Raw genomic sequence first — 24,464 nt, 5'->3', positions numbered from 1 at the left:
GTAATAGAAGCATAAGATCTTATAGAGTTTGCCTCTCATCTTCCCCTTCTTCCCCACAGAGCTCACAACATTTAAGCTATATTAATTTCATATATCTTAAGCATAATAATTTAGAAAGTGATTTTATAATAGGAATAACTGTAATTCTTTGCCTCCAGTTTACATACTCCATACACTCAGCTACCTCAAATTCTCTTTAAAAGTCTTCAATTATTTGGCTCCTTATTATCCTCTCTTTGTCCTTTAATATGCAAATCATTATAGATTTTCAAAGAAATGTGAGAAGTAGAGAGTTAGTCAAAGCAGAAAGCATGTTGCTGGAAGGAGTTAAGAGATGCTTAAGATGGTTACAAAAGGAAGCAAACAGAGAATTGACTCACTAGAGGGAAAAGGGGAAGGGTTGGAGTGGGAAAAGGGGGAAATGTCTACTTTCACTCCCTCAGGGTTGACCAAGGTCATGAGCCTTTGATCATTTGGGAAACTAGTAGAAAACCTCCATTGCTAAAGCAATTGAAGGAACTTTCACCATGATAGAGACCAAGTTGTTCTGCCAAGCAGACAGAGAAAGCAGTTATTGTTCTCACTCACCAGTGGACTTGATAGACTGCAAGAGTGAGGTTGAAGAGAAGGGGGAAAGGAGGGCAGGGCAAAGTCATGCATCAGTAAAATGCAATTTGTGTTATTTTACTGCTTATGCAATGTGTACAACAGGCATAAATCTCAAATAGTATACTCTGCACTAATGAATTTCTGGAAAAATTATTCTATAAAAACTTTTCCATACTAAAATATCTTTGTTCTTCCTTGAGTTTTTGAAATCTTTCAAGGTTCTCAAAATGCATTTGGGCAAGTTTTTCTTTCATTTGTGTATATTTTTCTTGAAACATGTCTGTAACCCGCATCAGATTGAGATTGATTTGACATGGTATTATGCTTTTATTTCTAAGTGAAGAAAGTATTTCAAAAGATTTTGTTATTAAAGAATAGCAAGTATTATAAGCATATATAAAATTTGTCTTCAGACTAAAATCTCTTTGAATTGCCCTTGTTGATAGTTAAATTGATTTACCATGTCAATCAATCAGATCTTTAACTGATCTAAGACTATAAAAAGTTATGATTTTAATAGCTCTTTACCAAAGAACCTCATATATGCTTTTATTTTATTTTTTCTTTTTGGTACTGGGGATAGAACCCAGGGTCCTTTTTATTTTTTAACCCACTTAGCTATATTCCCCCTTTCTTATACACTGTATACCCCCCTTTTTTTAAAGACAAGGCCTCACTAAGTTGCTGAGGCTGACCTTGACCTCCTGATTTGGTGGGATTACAGGCATGCTCCATCATGTCTAGTTCATATATACTTCTATACTCAAATTTTTGCCTGAGTTTAATTTTCAGTGAATGGTATTTATATATTTAAAAGTACATTTTCACAAAAATGATTTTATAAAACTAATTTCAAATTATAAGAGATAATATAAGAAGACAGATTCTTTCCCTTACTTAAGTAACCTCCTAGCAAATAATGAAGAAACATTAAAAACTTCCCAAACTTGAGTTTCAGTTTTAGCGCCCACTGGCTGCCTGATTAGATAAGTTAACCAACCCCTTTGAGCACCAGCTTCATCATTTGTAAAATGGGAATGAAAAAAGTACCTATTTCATAGGGCTGTTGTGAAGTGAGAAAATGTACATAAAGCACTTGGAACAAGACTTGCACATCACTATGTACATTTATTACATTTTCGTCATTACTAATTTTACTATCTAATGGGCACATGCATCTCTGACAACTGGCATCAAAGAGACAGCTCTACTTCTTGCCTAAGCTCGTTTCTCCTCTACACAAACCACTGATGGCCTCTTCCTCTTTTCTTCCCCAGAGGACCTCTTTCCATTTGGTCCTTGTGTCCATCTCTGGCCACTGACTCCTTTTGTCAATGGGCAAGTTGGCCCAGTTTCTATATCCATTAAATATAATCTCACACTTGCCTTGAGCTACCATTTTTATTTTCCCATTTCCTGTACTTCTACATTTCTTGAAAGAATAATCCATGTTCTCTTCTCCTCAACTCCAGCTTCTTCCTCAAATGACTGCAAACTATACCTCTCCGTGGAAATATTTTTCTGTCCTTAAGATGTAAAGTATAAAAGGGTTGTGGACTTTCCCTTGTTGTTTACTTGTAAGTGTTTGTTATGAATATCTGTTTAATGAACAAATGATTGACTTTGTGTTATGGTTTAGATATAAGTTGCCCCCAAAAAACGCTTATGTGTAAGACAATGCAAGGAAGTTCAGAGGTGATATGATTGGGTTATGAGAGGCTTAACCTAATCCCAGCATTAGTCCACTGATACGGATTAATTGGGCAGTAACTACAGCAGGTAAGGTGTAGTTGGAGGAAGTAGGTCACTGAAGACATGCCTTTCGGGTTTATATTTTGTTCCTAGTGAGCAAAGGTCTCTCTCTTCTTCCTTGTTGCTATGTCCTGAGCTGCTGTCCTCTGCTATGCCCTTTGCCATGATGTCCTGCCTCATTTCAGACACAGATATGGAGCTGACCATCTAGGGACTGAGACCTATGAAACCATGAGCCCCAGATACACTTCCTCTTCTGTGTTGTTCTTAACAGATCCTTTGGCCACAGTGATAAAAAAGCTGAGTAAAACACTCTGGAAGTCACCCTGACAAACATTGAGCTTAATGGGCTCTTGTTTGTCCTCATCTATAGCAATTCTTCCAACACTTGTGCCAACTGCTCTAAGTTTATTGTATATTATCTTTTTGAAGCTACACAAAAGCTGAATGCTAAAGCAGGTAGAGAGAATCATCCTTGTTTTTACGGTTGGGAAATTGAAGTTAGTGTTTTTCAGGGAGTGGCTTAATGTGAACAAGCTTGAAGTAAGCAAAGGAGGAAGGATATAATCCTGAATTATTTGGTTTAAGCCTCATTTAATTTCTAGTTCATCCATGCATTCATTTTGCAGCAGTATAAGGATGTCCATTTAAAATGTAAGATAGAAAATGGAGGTAGCCATCATATCTATTATGTCATTTTTGCTTCATAAATTAAATTTTAAAATTTAATTATCTCCACATATACTTAGTGCTTTGCATCAGTGCAACACTCACCATTAATCCAGAGGCTTGGAAAGGTAATGGACTTTACTCACCATAAGGAAATAGCATAGGAACTGGAGAGAATTGTCAACTAAAAAGTTGTATCAATTTATTAAAACACAATTAGGGAATTTTCCAATGTCAAAATTTGAGAATTTTCCAATACACTGTTCTAGAGTATATTCCTTGAATCTGAGGTATTAAAAACCTTGTGGTCATATAAGCAGATAATGAACAGTTAGCCAACAATAACAGCATCAGGAACTTAATACCCACAGAGTGAGAATTACGTGTGCCCGGGAAGTTTCAAAGGAAGGATCTTTGTGTAATGGGAAACTGAACAGAAGAGATGGGACAGGGAAGTTCAGAGGGAAAAGAGATGGAAAAGGTGACTTTGGGTAAGAGGAGCAGGAATACCCAAGTCATTCAAGAATACTCTGTCAATCAGCATAGAAGAAGTAAAAACTTTATGTGGAGGATGGTGAAGAAATAAAGTTAGAAACATTGTTTGACAATAGCATCAAAGAGACAGCTCTTTGATGAATTATTTTGAAGGCCAGTCTAAATTAAATTAGAGTTAGGATATATGTAAAATTGAAAATTTCTGAGCCAAGGAAGAACCCAGTGAGTCTAGAATTTAGGGGAGATTCATCTAGCAGTGGATTAGCCTCTGGCAGAAAGTCTGAAGCTCAGGAAATATGTTAGTAGACAGTTGCAATAGATAAAAGGTGATCTGAGTGGTGTAAGAGGGGGAGAAATTGAAGAGACGAGCAGACACAAGAAGGGAACAGGAAGAGAATTTGATAAACTAGTGGCAATGTGGACAGGAGAGAGGGATATATAAAAGTGGATAAATAAGTCCAAAATATTAACATAAATAAACCTGAAATATGGCCAGTAACACACATAGAGACATATATACCCAGTGCAGCTTCTTTGAGAATATAATGTCACTGGTCACTGTCATTTTTCTTGACCAAGTTTTACATTGCAACATAACTATTGGGTTTCTTTATGTACCTACCTCTCGAAAAGCCTCACTTTTCATGTTTTGAAGCCTGAAACACCCCAGGGGCTGCATTGATTGCATTTCTACTGCAATCCGTTCACTTTTCTTCTTTTTCTGAAGAGCAATGTACAATTGATATAAAAGCTTCGTTGCTGCCCCAGGCTTTTCTGTGATGATGCTGTGGGCCACATTCTGATCAAATTGAACACCCAGAAGGTGAAGTGTTGGCTCCAAGCGGGAAAAATTATTAAGCCTGGCAGTTGAAATTCTGGAAGTTAAAAATATTTTACATAATTAGATACCAGCACTGAGTTAAAAACAAATACTAGACGTATGGTCATGATACAGTATTATGAATTATCACATATTCTTTTAAATGTATCATTTCTCTATAGAATCCCTCATTAATTAAAATACACTGTTTTTTTTACTAGCCATGTATACCTGAAATTCCATTCATTTATTTCCCCTGAGTTTCTAAAATTCCTAGATTTTACAAATTTTTAATTTAAATTTACAGTAGAATTTTTTATAGAAAGTCAATACAGAAACAGACAACCAAATGATTTCTTCTACATAGAAAAATTTAACTAGAATTTAAAAATTATTTTTAACTTAGAAGAAAAAAAATTACAATCTAAATATCTAATTCTTTAAATTATATTTTTGTTAAGAGTCTAAAAATAGTCCTGTTTCAATACTGATTCAAACAATGATCCTCCTAGGCAATATCAATAATATTTAAGTAATATTAGCTAGGCAATCTAATTAATTATGTATTTCCACTATACAACTTATATTACTACTTTAAAAATTGAAAAGACTTTCTGACTAGAAGCTACATTTATTTTTTAATGACTTATTATCACATGAGCCTCACATTTTAGAAGAAATCCGTTAAACTTTTATTTAGTAATCTACTCTTTCAATTAACAACCTTTTAAAAAAGTATCCATTACGTGCTAGGGATTGGTTTGCTTATTAAATTTAACAAAACTTTAAATATTTGTTGAAGTGTTATACAGATAAATAGGATGTGATCACTGGCCTTCAGAAGTTCACAGTGGAAAAAAAAACACAGATAAATCAACAAGTAGAAATAAACTGAGGTAAGTATTTTAAAAGAGGTCTCAAGTGAGCTAGGTTAATGAGCTTTTAAGTTGATGACAGAGGATAAAATACATCGCATGCATTTTCAACTCTTGTGCCTCTTAAGAGTTTGTTGGAGGTTCTGGCAGGAAACTGTCCCCCACAGGTTGTCTTCTCCCAGACTGTGGCTCCAGGAGGGATACACATGCAGTGGTGAGGCAGGAAGGCCACACCCACCTAGTCATCCAGATCTGCCAATCCACTCTGAAGATCAGTGGGGTGGCAGATGTCCAGATGTTTCTCTTGATGATCAAATTGGATACAAACAATCAATTTTAGCCACTGGCCAGATTTCTGATAATAATTGGGTAACAATTTTTAATGGAAAAAAAATATACCAAGTCTACTTGAATGTAAGTCAAACAACCTATTTCCCATGAAAAATGGTAGCTCGGAACAGAAAGTGTTGCTATATATTTGAATGAGTATTAAAAAAAAAAAAAACTTCCTAGGAGTCCAAGGTGTCTCACCCATTATGTAATTTAGAAAGGTAGGGACTGAGTCATCTGTCAGAGTTTTGTTCTGGGTCATAATTGTGGGCTGCAAAGGTTGGGGCACCATAGTTCAGTAGGGAAAATACATAAGTAAACATTACCCATTTCCAAAGTTTGGCAAAGCTTAGCCCTTCATCCAAAAAAAGAACACCCTCTGCCTTTCCCTCACTTGTATTATGTGGCTCCCAGAATGCAGTATAAACCTGGAAATAGATTTTAAAATAGCTTTTATGAACTGGCAAGGTATCCAAGCATTACAATATTTCTCCATGGAAGCTTTTATGAGTATTCCAAATTTCCATCCAATCTAAATTTGGGGAACATAACTTTTGTGTATTTTAGTGGTAGTCCATGTTTGTTCAAATGTGTGATTTACATAACAGGATAAAGAGTGTTCTTGAGTGCAGGGAAACCCCTGGGACATTTTTGCTCTGGAGACAGAGCGTATGATGTAAAGGATGGCCTCTGAGGGAATAAGGAATTGGTCTGGGAAAGTCTTGCTTTCTACTTGCAGTCCTTATTTGTCAAGGGACTACCATTCCTCTCCTTCCTGCCAACTGGTGAAAGATATGACCTTTTTGCAAGATAAGTAGAAGCTGTCCTCCCCAAAAGATTCTTTCTTCTTTATTTCTTTTTCTTTTAACTAATTTGCCCATTATTTGCCCTTTTGGAACATTTTTTGCAAGAAAAAAATATTCTAAAGCAGCAAAATCTTTTAGAGTCAGATAAGCTATTCTTAGTTATTTCTCAGACAAACAGCTGCAAGTTATTAGTTGCATATAGCTTAGGGTTTTCATTTTAGATGAAGGAAATTAAAAATATTAGACATGATGCTCATGTCATAGGCCCTAGCACTAGAGTTGCCTTAAAAATAGACTTTCAGGAAAAAGATCCTATTCCACACCTGTTACACTCTTATGAAAGTCATGTCATGGATTTACTCATCCTTGCCTTATTGAAAAGACCATGCACCCTGGAAAAAAGTGAGTTGCTCCAAGAACTGAAAATAGATGATATCTGTTTGTTAACATATGTAAGTACTGCTTCACAGATTAAAGAAAGAAGTGATTTTTGGTGGAAGTGGAAGTCCTTCAAGAACAAGCAGGGCTGCTGCATTTGAAGTTAGTTACACAGGACACCTATCCGAACATGGGGCAAGAGTATGAGATCCGTTCCATTCTCAACTTGCCAAGCCTTGTCCCTAGTGTAAGACTGCTCTACACAAAAAGGAGATCTGTGTCCTTTGTACAAAGATTTCCCTGTTCACCAAGACCTGCATCTTCACAATTGTCAATCCTGATAGGAATCCTGTTTCTTATTTCTTATTCTGTACAAAACCTCTTTGTGACCCTGCCAACAAGAACCAATTTAGAACAGTATGTAAAGGGCACTGGTTAAAAGGACTCCCAGTCAATGTCAAAATCCTTAGTTGCCTGTAGAATAGCACAGCATTTGCATATGATCCTGACACATTCTCTCCTATAATTTAAATCATCTCTAGATTACTTGCAATATCCAGGACCGCACAAGTTCTATGTAAACAGTTGTTATACTGTAAAAAAGAATAATGACAAGGGGATAAAAGGGACTGTGCATGTTCAGGACCAGTGTGATTTTCTTTCTTTTTTTTTTTTTTTTTTGTTTTTTAAATTTATTTTTAACAAATACATAATATATAAAAAGTCCTACATTCTCGTGAGATTTCATGTGATATTTCAACACATATATACATTGTATAATTTTTTTTTTTGATGATCATAGTTTCTCTTTCTTTTTTTTTTTTTTCTTTTTTTTTTTTAAAAAATATCTTCAATCCACAGATGCAGAATGTGGGTATGAAGGGTCCACTGGTGTCTCTAAAATACTGCACAAGTGATCTGGCTGCTCAGTATGGTCCTTTAACTTCTTTTAACAAGCATAGTTTTTTATATAAATTATTTATTCACTTGGTAAAAAGAATTGTGGATCATCTATGAGCCAGTGACAATGCTTGAAGTACACAAAAATAAACACAATCTGCAACTTCAGTATCTTTATAATCCAGCTGAAGAGCAAACCTTCCTTCAGCTATTTGTCAAATGTTTGTGGGGCCATTTTTTTTGTGACAGTCACTCAAAAAGAACTTAGATATATAAATATTCATGATGTAATGTGACAAGGAGAGAAATGTCCAAATTGTTTAAGAGCAAAGAAAAATAGGAAAACAGATCTGCTGGGGTGGATAAAGAAGGTGTGAATTTTTAGTTGATCCTAAGGATGAATAAGAGTTTCTCATAGTGGGAGTGCAAGGAAAACAAAGGTAAAAGGCAGAACAAACATGACACATGTATAGACCAGAGGAACAACAAACATAGGACAAGAAGGTACATAGGGCTGAGAGGTCAGGCAGAGGAGGCAGCTGGGGCTAATTGTGAGGAACTTAAAAGCCTTTCTCTTGAAGGAGAGATGTGTGATGTGAGATGAAGGTACAGATTAGAACGTTACTTAGTACCCTGAAACCTAAGATATCAGCGAGGATACTCACAGAGAGGTTTGTTTGGCATGAAAGTACATTTGCACTTTATGGCTTCTCCTGTATCATAAAATCCTTACCAATCTTGCATTATCTGGAGGTGTAAAAGAATAACTCACCTCCAGAATGAAAGTATCAGGCATTCTTTTTCCCAGAATATCACAATATAGACATGGCTCCTTGGAGACCTACCACGAAGGTAACTACAACTAAGGAATACTTGAATGGAAAGTGTCAGGAGGAGGTCCAGTCCCTCACATCCCTTGAGGTATTGTGCAAGAAGGAAGTAAAGGCTAATGCAGTTCTGTGAACTGCCAAAGCACTGAAAGCCTGCCTCAACACAGTCACAGTCTCTCAGCAAAGAACCACGATTGGCTCAAGATGTTTAAAGACATCCCTGTTCATTAGGTGACTGACAAGTTAATCAAGAAGTGAATTCAGTCACTGTATAAAACAAGGAATACTGACTTTATAGGTCTTTAGGCAAACCAAAAGCAGAAGCAGCAATAACAGCTAAACCCAAGGAGGTATAATCATCTAAGTTGCCATATTACATTATTTTAAATGTCCAGTTTTCAAGAACTGAGGCACACAAAGAAACAAGAAGGTAGGCCATACATGAATAAAGGGAATCAGCAGAAACTTCCTGAGGAAGCCCAGGACAAAGACCTTCAGTAGACTATTATAAATATGTTCAAACCCCAGAGGAAACCATTTTTTTTCAAAAAAAATGTTAAAAGCATGAGAAGAATGTCTCAACAAAAGAGAATATCAATAAAACCTAGAAATTGTAAAAATAAGAATCAAGTGAAATTCTGAAATTTAATAATACTATGTTCATGAGAAGAGTTGAACAGCAGATTTCACTGGGTAGGAAAAAGAAACAGAAAACTAATAGGTCAACTGAAATTATTTGGGGGAAGAACAATAAGGGAAAAGAATGAAGAAAATTGAGTAGAACTTCAAAACACATAAATTCACTCTATCATGAGAAAAACATCAGACAAATTCCAGGTAGGGGACAAGCTACAAAATCTTGACTAGTGTACTTCAAAATTATTAAGATCATCAAATCCAAAGAAAATCTGAGAAAGTATCACAACCAAGCAGAGCCTAAGGAGACAGACATGTCTATTAAACATAATTTGGTAAACTAGATGGAATAATGGAACAAAAAAACTTTAGGTAAAATTGAAGGAACTTTCAGTGTTATACAGACTTTATTTGATAGAAATGTATCTATATGGTTGTATTGATTGTAATGAATGCACTATACCAAACTAAAATGCTAATAGTGTAAGCTAGATATAAATGATCTGGGAATTCTCTCACAATTTTTCTATCAATCTAAAACCATTCTAACACAAAAAGTTTAACAAATGAACAAAGCCTCAAAGACCTATGGGATATTATCAAACACTACCATACATATTATGGGAATCCCAAAAGGCAATAGAAGAGATAAAAAAGCAGAAAGAATATTTTGAGAAATTAGGGCCAAAAGTCTTTACACATTTGATGAAAAACATGTATCTACACGTTCAAGAAACTCAATGAACTCCAAGCAGGTTAGTCTCAAAGAGATCTATGCTTACACAATAATCAAGCAGCAAGAGAAAAACAAGTCCCCACATACAAGGGATTCTAAATAAAATGAACAGCTGACTTCTTGTCATACACTTGGGAGGCAAGAAAACAGGAGGGGCATGCCATGTTCAAAGTGCTAAAAAGGAAAGACTGCTAACCAAGAATTCTACATTCAGCAAAACTATACATTAAAATTAAAGGATAAATGAAAACTGGGAGAATGTGTTGTCAGCATACCTGCCATACAAGAAATACTAAGGGAACTCTTAAAGCTAAATGAAAGAACAATAAACAGTAACTTGAATCCTAAGAGAAATAAAGAACATCAGCAGAGGTTATTACACAGAGAAATAAAAGATAGTTTATATGTGTTTTTGTTTATAACTGTTTTCTTCTATTTAATTTGAAAGATAATTAATTATATAAGACAATAATTATGAAACTGAGTTGTTGGTCTTTGATGTAATTTGTATGCCAATAAGCACAAAGAAATGGAGGGATAACTAGGCTACATTGAACCAAAGTTTTTGTATACTATTAAAATTAAATTAGTGTTTATATGAACTAACTTGATTTAACTTCAAATATTAATTGTACTGCTATGTCAACCACTAAAAGCCCTCAAAAAATAATGAAATAAATAATCAAATTAAGGTTGTGTTAGAAAATATTTATTCAACATAAGAGAAGGCAGTAATGGAGTAGCCAAAATGATAATACATACAAAAACAAATAGCAAAATGGCAAACTTAAATTCTACTTCTTCCATAACTACATTAAAAAAGATGATTAAATAGCTATAATTACAAAGTAGGTATCAGAATAATGGGTATGTGATTCAATTATGTGCTATTTATAAGAAAATGTACTTTAGATCAAAAGACACAAATTTATTGAAAGTCAAAGGTTGGAAAAACATGTCAGGCAAAAGTAACTAAAAGAAACCTGAAGCATACTTCTAAATAAAAATGGATGGGAAGAAATAACAGGGAAAAGTAGAACATTCTTTGAGACAAATAAATATATGAAATAGTCTTTCAAAATTATGGGTTGCAGTTAATGCAGTGATTAAAGAGCCACAAATGTACATATTAAAAAGGAAGATCTCAAAAAATCTAAATATCCATATCAAGAAACTAGAAAAAGAGAAAATAAACCCAAATGAAGCAGATATGCATAAATAATGATGATTATAGCTGAGTAAATTTAATAGCAAGTAGAAAATATATAGTTGGCTCTTAATAAAATTTGCAAATCAAGAAAAAAGAGAAGACTCAAATTACTAAAATCACGAAAGAAAAACATTGTCCAGATCTTACATAAATGAAAAGAACTTAATTTATAAAGAGACACAAAACCCACAAGTGACCAAAAAAAAAAAAAAAAGGTAAGTTGGAATTCATCAAAATGACTGTGCCTCAAGGACACCATTAAGAAAGTAAACATTTAATCTGCATTGTGGAAAAATATTTACAGCTTTTTTATTTGACAAACAACTTTATATGTAAATAATACTTATAATTCAGCTAAAACAGTGACAGCAAAAAACAACCTAATTTTAAAAATCTGTGAAAGATCTCATCAAATATTACATCAGTGAGTCTATGTAAATAACTAATATGCAAATGAAAAACTGTTCAACATCATTTGTCATTAGAGAAATGCAAATCAAAATCATAACAAGATGCTACTTCACCCCCACCCAGAGGGTTGTAATGAAAACTATAGAAATTAGCAAGCTTTGATGAGGATGTGGAGAAACTGATACCCTCATATACTGCTAGTATGAATTTAAATGGTATAGGTGCTTTAAAAAGCTGTTTAGGTGTCCTTCAAAGTGTAAACATAGACCATATAGTGCAACAATTCTTCTCCTTGGCATATGCCCAAGAGGAATAAAAACATTCCTGCAAAAATACAGTGTTCAAAATCAAAAAGTGGAAACTCAAATATCCATTCATGGACAGATGGGTAAGCAAAATGTGGCATGGCACATCCAGTTAAGTGAAATTATTCAACAAGTAAATAGAAATGAAGAAGACAATATGAATGAACCTTGAAAACATTATTATAAGGGCTGGGGATGTGGCTCAAGCGGTAGCGCGCTCGCCTGGCATGCGTGCGGCCCGGGTTCGATCCTCAGCACCAAATACCAACAAAGTTGTTGTGTCTGCCGAGAACTAAAAAATAAATATTAAAAATTCTCTCTCTCACTCTCTCTCCTCTCTCACTCTCTCTTTAAAAAAAAAGAAAACATTATTATAAGTGGAAGAAGTCACACAAAATGTCATATTTCATTATATGAAATAGGCAAATCCGTAGAGACAGAGATAGATTAGTGGGCATCAGGGGCTCAGTGGTCAGTGATAATGGTTGCAAATATTCTAAGTATGTGAATATTCTAAAATCCATTAATTAATTGTAAACTTCAAAATGGTGAATTGTGGTATAAGAAATATATTTCAATAAAGCTGCTAAAACAAAAATATGGGTTTTTATTATGAGTTAAGTTATGCTTTATATTTTTAAAACAAAGAATAATACTAATTGACCACCCAGGACACCATATGCTGCTCCTTTTCTTCTCTTAAAATAAGAAAGAATCAATTAACAAAAGAAAAGCAATTGAGCTTAAGACTCAGAAAAAATGGAAGACATAAAAATAAGTGCTATGGGACATGAGGTCTTGCTGCACCATTGAATTTTCCCTTGTACTGACAGGACAGAAAGAAAGTACATGTCAGGTGGCAACCATTCCCATGCTAATGATCTGCTTGGCTGGTTTAGGTTTGGAAGAAATTTTATGATTGATTCTTTAAAATTTATTTTGAATATTCCAAATGCCAAAGGAATTGACTTTTTTTTAAGTAAAAAATTATCTTACTGACCTGCTTTCTGAAAACTCTGAAAAATCATCCTGAAGCTCAAACTTGTGTAGAACTTCTCCAATTAGGTAGCCACTGGAAAATGCCTTTGCAAATGCCTTGGGACCTGAATTTTAAATCATTGACATAGAAAAGTAAAAATCAAGCCACACTATAATTTAAATGTAGAGTTAAAACCCACATAATTTAATTTGAACTTATGCCACAACTATATTTCTAGAAACAACTTTTAATAGTCAAAGTAAAAGTGTAACAGTAGACATTAAAATGCCCAAATATAAATCAATAATTGATGATCTACAAAATTTTGAGAGAAGAACATTTCTGATTAAAATTAAACCAAGCATAACCCCTCAAATTATAAGTAACCTTAGATCTAATTATAAACATTGAATATATTTTATAAAAGAACTCTATTTTAGTTATTCATATAACCTATGATGATAGTATATTCTGGCTAACTGAAGTGCAATTCATCTTCTAAAAATAACAATTTGTTTTTAACCTTAAAACAATGGAAAGTTTACTGAAATAATATGCATCTTTTTATAAAAATCCTATTAAATATAATCAAGCTTTTGCTTTGTGGTTCAGAAGGGTCACAGAGGTCCAGTTCTTGTCCTATTCAACAATGGCACTATACCAGAGGAAAAATATATTTGGAGTCACAAACATCTCTATTGGGATCTTGGCTCTCTGCCCCTTACTTGCTATGCGATCTTGGGCAAGCATTTTAACCTTCCTGTGTTTCTGTCTCTTTGTCTCTAGAACAGACATAACTATAACTGTGTCTTATCTTGGAGAGTTACTTGAATTATTAATTAAGTTTATTTTTAACTAATAGGTATAAACAAAAATTGTACTTCTTATTGGTGGGGTAACTTGTGATGTTCTGATACATGAATATACTCTACACTGTATAATATTTAAATCGGGTTATACATAGCTATGTCCTCATATCATTTCTTTATGGTAAAAACTTTCAAAATCCTCTTTTTTTTAAGCTTTTTGAAACACACAGTCCATTACTGTTATCTGCAGTTCTCCTTCTGTGCCACAGCACACCAGCACTTGTTGGCCTATCTAATGCAGCTTAGTACTCACTGCCCAATTTCCCCACCTTTCTCTGCTCCCCACCCTCCCCAGACTCTGGTTGCTGCCATTCTATTCTTAATTTCTTCCGGATCAACTTTCTTAGATTCCACATACGAGTGAGAGCAGTAGTACTTGTATTTCTGTGCCTGGCTTATTTCACATAATAAAATTATCTCCACTTCTACTAACATTGTCTTGAATGATAGGATTTCATCGTTTTTGTTCATCCTAGTAGTATTTTATCATGGACAATGGACAGCCATTTTTTTTCCTTTCCTTTCTTCCTTCCTTCTTTCCTTCCTTTGTTTCTTTCTTTCTCTTTATTTTTCTGGGGATTTAACTCAGGGGTGCTTTACCACTGATCTGTAGCAAACCCCAATGATGATGATGATGATGACTTTGAGACAGGGTCTTGCTAAGTTGCTTAGAATCTCTCTAAGTTACAGAACTTGTGATTCTCCTGTGTCAGCCTCCCCAGTTACTGGGATTACAGCCATTGCCACCACACCCTGCATGGAGAGCCATTTTGAAGATTGCAGATAATATATGAGAATTGTTGAGTATAATACCTATCACATAGTAGGCATATAATAAGTTCAGGAGAAATTTAAGTATTTAATAGAATTTTCTTTCTTTAACAATGTCCTTAGTTTTGGGTCACTTGTATTTTTTTATGAAGTGAAGGATAGTTATGATATTTAAGGGCAATACACAAAATTGATAGACAAAATAAAGAATACTTTTATAAGCCAAATAATTTCTCACATGATTTTTATATCCTCCACAAATCTTCAACATGTTGCCATCGTTTAGACAGCAGCAGTGAATCCCCCAGCATCACACACACACACACACACACACACACACACACACACAAACAAAACAAACAAACAAAAACCACCACTGTCTGTCTCTGTAGTATCACAGACTCAGTTGTATAGGTCCTTCTATTTTGTCTATTGGACTAATAACAAGTAGGCTTATTGAATATGCAGAATATTAGTGTTTCCTGATTTGCAGGAGGTAAGGTGACTTGCCTGGGGAAGGCCCCTGCCCAGACACCTCACTCAGAAGACTCCATGTCAATAGCAGTAGAAGACTATATTCAAGACTTTGTTAGTATTTGTTCTCAAAGTACTTTATACTTTGAATAATGTTCCAATTCTTAAGTTGAATCAATACAATACTAAACGTAGTTTAAAGAGATGCAAATTATTTCCTTTGATTCTATGTCTTCAAGGTAAGCTTCTGAACTAAACAGCATTCAAATCTATTGATTATGGTTATGTAATTTTCAATTTATAATTGAAAATAAAGGGTAGGAAATTTTCAAAAACTGATTTGGTATATGAGTCTCTTTAATAAGAAAAGAAATAAAAATTTTATAAGTTCCAGGAAAATAAACTATTCAAATCACCTAAACTTACATAGTTCACAGAAGAAGTCTCAGGTCAGAAAATGATCTTCCTCTAAAATCAGGGTGCATTCTTTCACTGTTGATGGTCTGGTGCTCTCTTTTTTATCAGTCATATGAGTCTTTGCAAAACAGTGTCTTTATCTGAGTTTCCAGTGTTACTCAGGAGAAAATACACTTAGAGAACAGGTACCTTCTAAAAAAGAATTTTTAATTCATGGCAAACACTAGCTCTGGTGTACGGGTTGGATACCCTTGGAGTTGTATTTCATAATCAAGGCACTGAACTGTCCCTACTTGAACATGGTACCACCTGAATACCATAGTGCCTTGTGATGTTACTAAAATGAGGAGGATTGGCTAGATCTTAAACTAAATGCCATCTGTTACTTGGTGAATGCCTTTGGGTATCAGACCTTAGTAGTTTGAAGCAACTGAAATCCAAATGTCTCTTTATACATCATGCAAAAGGCAGAAATGAGACATCACCTCCTCTGTATCACTGCTGGTTTCTTTGTCCAGTGTGGACCCTCACTGCAAGCTGCCAAGGTTGTTCCCTGGCCTGGCTGCCACCCTGTCCCCCACGTGCCATCTGGCCTGCTTTGTGCCTTCTGCCCCTTCTGTTGGTTGCTCCCTTCTTCCAGTCTTCTCTGCCTCTCTGCTCCCTAGCCCTTCCATACTCTCTTAGTTTTCTGAAGTGTGATTGGCCAAATGCTGTCATTAAACCATGGATATATCTTTCTTTCTGGTTCTAAGCCATCAGGCTTTGGTCTAGTTTTTGGCTTATTGCTTTCTTTTTAGGAGCTGTTGCTACTTCATCTTCAGGTAATCTCCTTTCCACATCTCTCTGGGGCTTGCACTATGCCTGATGCTCATGTTGATTGAACACTGGAAGTCTAGCCCATGAATAACTAGGGGATAGCCAAATCCTATTCTGTCACCCTCGATGTAGCAGACAAATGGTCTGTAGTAAGCTATTTGCTACAAAAAGGTCACTTGAAAAATAAAATCATAATCCATTTCCTTTGAAATGGCATAGCATATTAATAAGGCAATTCTGATATGGATAAAATAGAGGTGCTTATGGTATAAAGATCAAAAAAGGACAGTAAACACATTTTCTTGTCTGGGTAGGTTTAAAACAAATAAACAAATATAAAAAATATCCATCTGTAGTTTTTTACACATAAGACATTTCAGATTTATTATATGCTACATTAGCAAAACTGAGTACAATAAAAGAAGAATATAGCAAATGATGACATGTGGTAAAAAAATAAAAAGGAGAAACAAGAAAGAATGCATGCAAGACATTTGATAAGGAAAGAAAAAGATGAATAAGAAGCATACAAGCTAAGAATGTACAGATTAACATAAGAGAATGGAAAGAGATAAGAAGCCAAATGAAGAGGGAGAGAATAAGGAAGTTGTCGGGGAGAGCGAAATCATAAGAAAAAAATGAAAGCTAATTTTCCTCCTTTGATATATCATGTTTTTCTTCCAAATAAAGTTCACAGAATAGCATGACTAATTTCATGGGAGCTAATTCCATAAATTAATTTGTATGAATAAGTGGAATTTCCTATGGGTAAGAAGTGTCAGGTTGACTCATGGATAATGAACAATGACTAAATATAAGAAATAAATAAACCATAGACGCCCACTGACAATCTTCATCCTGAGCCCAAAGTGATTTTTTATTTGGTTTTAAAGTCATTTAGCAATAATTCAACCTTGTTTCTGGTCTCCCAAGCCATGTGGTCCCTATCACTGAAGTTTCTTTTTGCTAAAATCTTTGATGTATGCCTCTCTGTCAGGTCTACATTAGGCTGGAGCAGCAGGTGAATTGGTCTATGTGCTTCTCCGTTAACATGGTACCAAGCCATCTCAAGAAAAGCACTTACAGTCATCCATGTTCCACATGGTAATGAGGAACATGTAGGCTCCAGAGAAAAGAATTTGCTTGTCTCCTTGCTAACTTAAAAGCCACTTGATCTTGATTATATAATCATCCTTCCTCTTTGTAAAAGAGGGACAGTGATGGGTTTCACCTCATGAGTTGTTTTGCGAAGTAAATGAGAGATTGTGTATAAATTGCTCAGCACAATGCCAGGTCCATATTTAAGTGCTCAGTGACAATTTTTATTATTATTACCATCTTCCAATTCATGAAAGCAGGTCATATTAATTATACAATTTGTAAAGTCAATAATAGACCATCAATGACTATAGTACAAACATACTTGTTTAAACAGTATTCCAATATTCAGGAATATTTGACATTGTCTTCAGATGCAGGCCCGCTCTTATGGCAAGGAAGGATATGACACCCTCTTCCAGTTTGGGCAAGCACCTGTAATCAGTTGATTTCTACAACAAAATATTTAAATTCACATTCAATGGGATAAGTAAAGACTAACCAACCTCACAGTTTTTCTGCTAAGGTTTTAGTGCCAAATGAATCAAGACAAATTTTGAATTTTCAGAGACTTCTGGATTTTGGAATTGTAGATAAGGAACTATATATAGATCTACATCAATGTATACTCAGTGGCCTTTGGCCCTTTATGGAAAGAGTAAACACCTAGTCTGCATAATAAAAACAGTTCAATCACCAGGCAAAGTTACATTCATTTGAAAGAGAAGCAATTGCTGGTGGCAGGGACCAACCTGGCCTTGTCAAGCCTGGGTGCTCATAGGACTTGGCTGGGCAGGCACTTGCACAAACATCAGGCAAGGCTGCTCTGTGATTCTGAAGGACTAGATGAAAACAAGATCCTTCTTTTATTATGTCTGATATCAGACAAAACCAAGAATATTCTCCAAAACACAAAGTGACCAAATATCCCGGTATTCAGGTTAGTATAAGTGATGGTTGCTTCTTTACTAATCAGGATTCTGTCTTACTTTATTCTCCCCTTTCTAGATAAGATTTATTAAGATACCCAGTCATAAAATTGCCTGTTTTCTTGGAAGGATCTAATTCAGAGTAAAGAACTGATAGACCAATCTGATTTTCTCTTAAAATTGGGAGCCATCTCGCCACAAAGCCATGCAAAGCTAATTTCGGCTTTACTATAAATTACTGCAAATTCTGAACCTGCTTAGAATGCCTTCCCGTGCCTTGAACTCACCCATGCCTGGCTTTCCCTGACCAGATAGCAGCCCTCTCTGAAACTTTAGTGACGCCTCACAAATCTTGGCCTTCCCTAGCCAGATAACTACCTTCTCTGAGGCTCTAATGACCTTCATAAATTCTGATGTCGGGGCCAGCAAAAATGTAAACTAACATTTGTGTTATGCTCCTCAGATTTTTGTTATCTGTAACCCCCCTTTGTGTAACTTTCTGGGCTATAAAGCTGGGCTGCAAGAAAGCTGCAGGGCTGTCTTGTTCCCTCATTTTTTGTGGGGAGAGGCAGCCCGGCCGGTCGAAATAATAAGCTTGCTTTAATTTGATTTTAATTGGAGTCAGTGGTCTTTTCTTGCGTCCTGATCTAACAGAACCCTGGAACCCTTCTCAGAAACAACACCCTTACTGAGTCGCCCTGCGGGCTCTATGGTATGTGTTCTTGTATTGCAACATTCAGCTACAGGTGTGTCCTGAGGTCTTGTCCTGGGGTACATTGACAATTTTTCCTTCAACATAAAAACAGGATGGTTAACCTTTACAGTTTTCTCCTTTGAAGCTATTACCATATTCTCAAGATTTACTATCTGAAACTAAATCTCAATTTCGATGTCATAACTCTTTCAGTTGTGAAAATTCTGGGTGTCACACTTTTCTTGGAACTTTGTATCTTAAAGCTTTGTTTTGACTTATGTGATAGCCTTCTTCTATGATACCTACTCTATTAATTTCTAGTGAACATAAGTCAAGTTTTATTTATTTTTAAAAAAAATGCTGCTAAGCTAGCTAGGAAATATCAAAGTCTGTTGCTTTTGATCAGAAGCAACATATTTTCTAATGACCCTAAGAGCTTAAGAAAAAGAAAATATATGGTTAAATGACACTTGGTTAAAAGAGAAATGGACCAAAAGGTAGCAAACCTAGCTTCCCAGCTGCACAGCCTTAAACAAAGTTCTAAATATCTCTCTTCCATTTTTACACCTGACAAAGAAAAATTAATGATGTCTGTCTCAGTCTATTGTCTGTTGCTGGAACAAAACACACAGACTGGATAATTTACTAAAAATATTTTTTCTTCATAGTTCTAGAGACTAAAAAGTTTAAGGTATCTAGAGACTAAAGAGTGTCGAGGTATTGACATCTGCCAAGGGCCTTCTTGCTCTACAATGACATAACAGAAGGCAGAAGAGCAAGTGAGTGCTTGATACAGAGAGGAAGGGGGACAAACTGATCCATGCATAAGGAGTTACTCTAGCAATAATTAACCCACTCCTGCCCTGATGGCCTTAACTCTTCACAAGGGCTGAGCCCTCCTGATTTCAACACCTCACTAAGACCAGTGGAATAGAGGAAGGGAATTGAGTGGGCAGGAGGAAGGATGGGGAAAGGGAAGACAGGTAGAGCGAACTGACCTACCATTCCTATTTACATATGTGAATATACCACAGTGAATCTCACCTTTGGGTGGTACTAAATTTAAAAAATCATAAGTAATTAGAAAGATCAGTATAGAAGGGAACATGGAATGGAAGAGAGGAGAGAAAGGAGAAATACTGGGGTTTAAGTTAGAGCAAATTATATTCCATGATTTTATAATCATGTCAAAATGAATCCTAATATTATATATAACTAAAAGGAACCAATAATTTTTTAAAAAAAAATAAAAGGAATGCACATTTCATGAATCATAAAAAATATGTCTAGGTCAGAAAAAGTGTGAAACAAATCAAATATTAGCTTGATTTTAGAGTCATTTTGATAATGTCTAATTTCTGATTGTAAATAAGCAATCTGATTTATAAATTCAATCTTCTCCTGAGTGCCCCAGGGCACCAAGTTCATGTATCATGTTCATATCATTTGCCAGAATAAGTTATACTGCTGTTCTTCTTTCCATTAGAAATTGGTGACATGACTAGAAAATAATGCTTAGATTTATATGATAATGAAATACCTTAGAATACAAAAATGTCACTTAATGAAAAAATACATCTGGAATTCAATAATTCATTTTATAGTAAAAATTAGCATAAGGAATGTTACTGAAAGAAATATGAAAAATGTAATTTCACTTAGTATAAGAAAATTTCTTAGAATTTGCTTAAAGTAACAAAATAGAACTTCTGAAATCACAAAGTTCAACATTCAAGAATCCAAGGTGACATCAAGATGAAGAAATCTAAATAATATGGTATTTTTTCCTCTCATGTACTCTCATTTAATAAACAATTATTAAGTGCCCATTATGTAACAAGTGCTATATGAGGCACTATATATATTGCCTGTAAAAAGTTGAAATAATGTTTATTGAACATCTAACAGATACTAGGAAGTCTGGTAGATGTTTTTAATTTACAGTTTCACTTGAGACCCCCTCAAATATACAATAGTTATTATTTTTCACTGAGTGTAAAATGTGGGACCAAAAGATTATTATTCTTACTTTGGATACTATAATAGCAAGACTTAGCAATACTTAATTTTTTTGAAACCAATTTTCTCTTTATTGCTCCTTTGATACTATTGATAATATGTCTAAAATGACAGAATCATTTAAAATATGCGTGAAAAGAGTATTTACAATTTAAAATATATCCATATCCAGAATCCAAGTTAATATAGACTGTTTTGTATACCCATCCTTACAAAGACTCTGACTTGTATAGTACATGGAATTTGAAGGTATCTATTTATGGTTCGAGAATATTCAGTTATGATATTCTCATGCTCGTTTTCTTTTATGGTGAGTTCACAGGAATTTTAAGAAGGCAGTGTTTATTCTTGAACATAACTGATGACTCTTAAATAATTGTTCAGCAAATCTTTCAGTAACACTTCACTTGCTTATTTTTCATTATAAATTGAATTTTTGAATTCCAGGTGTAATTTTGTACTGATCAACTTTTTGTTTTCCAAAATATTTCATTAATGTATACATCTAAGCATTGTTTTCTAGGAAAATGGTCTGTTTAAATCTAACTCACTAAAGATTATTAGCTTTGGTTACATAGATTAGAATCTACAGGTGACCTAAGGTTGAGCATGTATCACAACCCACTGGTAGCAAATTGACAATGATGCAAGAGTTCGTCTGGGAAAACAAAATGAAGGTGATTGCACTGAAAACCTTCTTGCCAAGGAAAAAAAAACATACCACCTTAAAATGAATTCCCACTAAATAAACAATAAAGAGGATGAGACGTGTAATACTGTATTGGAATTATTTGACTGTTACTGAGTTTGGGGATGTGTATAACTGCCTCTGAGGTTAGGAGTTTGTTTGAGGTTAAGAGTTTGTTTTGTTTGTTTTTTAGTAACTTCATGTTTAGAATAAAATCAGGCTGGTAAATTAGGGAAGATCAAATAGTAGCCAGAAATAGCTAAGTTTGTAATTTTACAGCTTAAAATTTCCAAAAGTGATAAATGTTAACTATTCCACATTAACCCATTGCACATACACTTTCCCCTGATGAGAGGTTAAATATGCAAAATCCAATTGGATCCATTTATACATAGAGAAAACACACTCAGAGAAGGCATTTTAACTTATCCACGGAATTTCCTTTTCCATTGGCCTGTCTGCACACCATGCTTCTGATGTTGTGAAGGAGGCAATGTCAGGGTTAGACTGCTGAGACCAGCATAGGAGCCTTCCCTAAACTACCTCTGATTGCTTAGAAACACACAGTAGGTCAGAAACTGCGGTGCTGGGCCCACCGTGCTGATAGGAAACTCATGAGTAGCAGAGTGGGGTATGTAAAAAGGCCAGCTGGGGTGTGCTGTGGGGCAGCTGGGGACAGGGTTGGGATGGTGCGGAGGGGGCGGAGCGCTGCGAGGGTGCAGGTGCCCACCTGCTCAGCTGGAGCCCCGCCCGCCACCTTCCACTAGCTAGTCTCCCTCGGCGCCCGCTCGCCCTCGCCCATGGGCACTCACTCACGGTCCGGGACAACTTCAAATCTTGGTTGAGCCACTGACAGAGGATCTCAGACATGGCTCGCCCGCGCTTTGGACCTCAAGCAGGTGCTAGAAACTCTCCAGGAACCGGACTCTCTGGCTTGCGTCCTCCTGTTGCTCAGGGCAACCTGTTGCTAAGGAAGCGTCTCCAGGGTAGAGCCAGGTGACAAGTTCAAAGAAGAGAGGGCGCAGAGCACAACAGCAGGAGACAGAAATCGTGGCCCGCCCCCTGCTGGCGGGTAAGACCTGAGCATGCGCACGCAAATAGCAGCAGGCTGCTAAGGGTTAGCTAGCAATTATAAAACGAAATAAAAGGTTTCTTTTTAAAAGTGTTACCTGACATTTGAATTATGTATCTTTCTCTTCTGTAAAAAAAAATCAAGTGTGGACTGCAAAGAGTTATTCTGAGATCACAAACTGATTGAAGAGTGGTGCTGTGTACTGAAATACAATTTGTTGGGGAAAAAACAAAAACAAAAACCTAATTCTTTAAAAAATTATTGGAGACTTTTTCATAATTGAAATTTTTTCACTATCAATTATGTCCAAGCTTGTAACTAGATATGACTGGGTCCTGACGTCTTTTTGAGCTGACTAGCTCTTTCATTTGGGGGGGAAAATAAGAAATAAACAAACTACTTAACCTCTTGAACCTGTTTTCTTATCTGTAGAATAAGAAGGTTAATATTTGTTTCATAAAGTTGTGAGGATTAAATGAAAAATACACATATTAATGCCTGGCACATTGTAGAAGTCAGCATATGTTTCTTTCTTTTTCCTAAGGCTATGTGAATTTTTGCATTTTATTACTAGTTGGCTGAATTTTTAGTAGCTTAGAATTGATTATAGTATTTCAAAGCTTTTGAGGCAATTATTTCATATAGCTGATTTGATTTAAGAATAATGCAATATTTCTTCATAAATAGATATTCATAGGCATAGATTTTTTAAAACATTCTTAATTGGTCCTTCACCTGCCTTACATTCATTTCTTCATTTCTATTTCTCATCACTTTAGATCATTCTATTATCTCTCCTCAGCATGTTTTACAATGACCTTGCTTACTTACCATTGATTGATACAAAAGAATATTTGTCCTCCTGACCACAATAATGATTAGTCTGGGTTTCCTTGCTTTTTCTTCTCTGGTCTATCCTGTGCAACACGTACAATTGATATCCTTAAAACCCTATTCTATTCCTATACTCACTTTCGTGAATTGCACTAGAGCATTTCATGCAGAAAATGGAATCCCTTTGGTGGATCACTGAAGAATCTTTAAGTGAAATAGTACCAGATAAACTTGAATAAAAAGTATCAGAGGACATTGCATGTAATAAGGCTAAATATATGGAAGGAATAAATATTTGAGGGAAGGAAGAGCATCTTTGCTTTATTTGGGCAATTGTACATACTTGTGTGTATGTGTATATATGTATATATGTATATATATATATATATATATATATATATATATATATATATATGCCTATATGGGGGAAATTATTTCTTATCATGAGTCATAGTCAATAAAATTCCAAAGCCACTGTCCTGGAGGATGAAGACCTTATTGAAAGTTATTTATGATCTATCCTCAGTCCAATCCTAACCATACACCAATCTTGTTCATATTTCTTTCCCAAGTCCCAACTTTTCTACCTCAACATTGGTCTTCCATCCTCCTCCTGCAAAAAGAGAAGTTTCTTTCCTGAAGTCAATCCTGTCTGTTCTTCAGGGTCTGGTTTATCAGCCACCACCTTCACTGAGCCTCCTCCTCCCCCTCCTCCATTCTTCCAATCCCAATCTGAAAGCTCAAAATAAGTGCTTTCCCTTTAGCTCTCATTCCAGACCCCTAACTCTTTCTAATTGCCCACAGCTTGGCCAGAAACTCAGTTTTGCAATCTTCATAATGTATTTCTCAACTCTTTCAAATGAGTGTTGATTTGAGCTCCAAGAAGAGGAGATAACTTCAGCTCTTGTTTCTATGGCAAACAATATTGTGAAATTTAAATTCCATTTCAAAATTCTTCGTCGTTTTTACCCTGAAGCAGATAGATACTTTGGGGTCTTATTTTCAATGTCTGTGTGGTTTGTCTTATATATGGATTGCATCT

General features: G+C 35.3%; 1 protein-coding gene across 1 annotated transcript in view; it reads right to left on the bottom strand.

The window, feature by feature from the left end:
* SPEF2 (sperm flagellar 2) overlaps positions 1-22,448 on the bottom strand; it is a 169,024-nt gene extending 146,576 nt beyond the window's left edge. The window contains 5 exon segments of the mRNA XM_081309625.1: positions 774-939; positions 941-942; positions 4,148-4,400; positions 12,763-12,865; positions 22,329-22,448. Coding sequence (XP_081165751.1) covers positions 774-939; positions 941-942; positions 4,148-4,400; positions 12,763-12,865; positions 22,329-22,386 — 582 coding nt within the window. The 5' untranslated portion in view covers positions 22,387-22,448.
* Between the last annotated feature and the right edge of the window lie 2,016 nt (positions 22,449-24,464).

This window comes from Spermophilus citellus (assembly GCF_964194105.1).
Source record: "Spermophilus citellus genome assembly, chromosome: 1".
In the NCBI taxonomy this organism is placed as follows: domain Eukaryota; kingdom Metazoa; phylum Chordata; class Mammalia; order Rodentia; family Sciuridae; genus Spermophilus; species Spermophilus citellus.
This window is presented reverse-complemented; position numbering and strand designations above follow the sequence as displayed.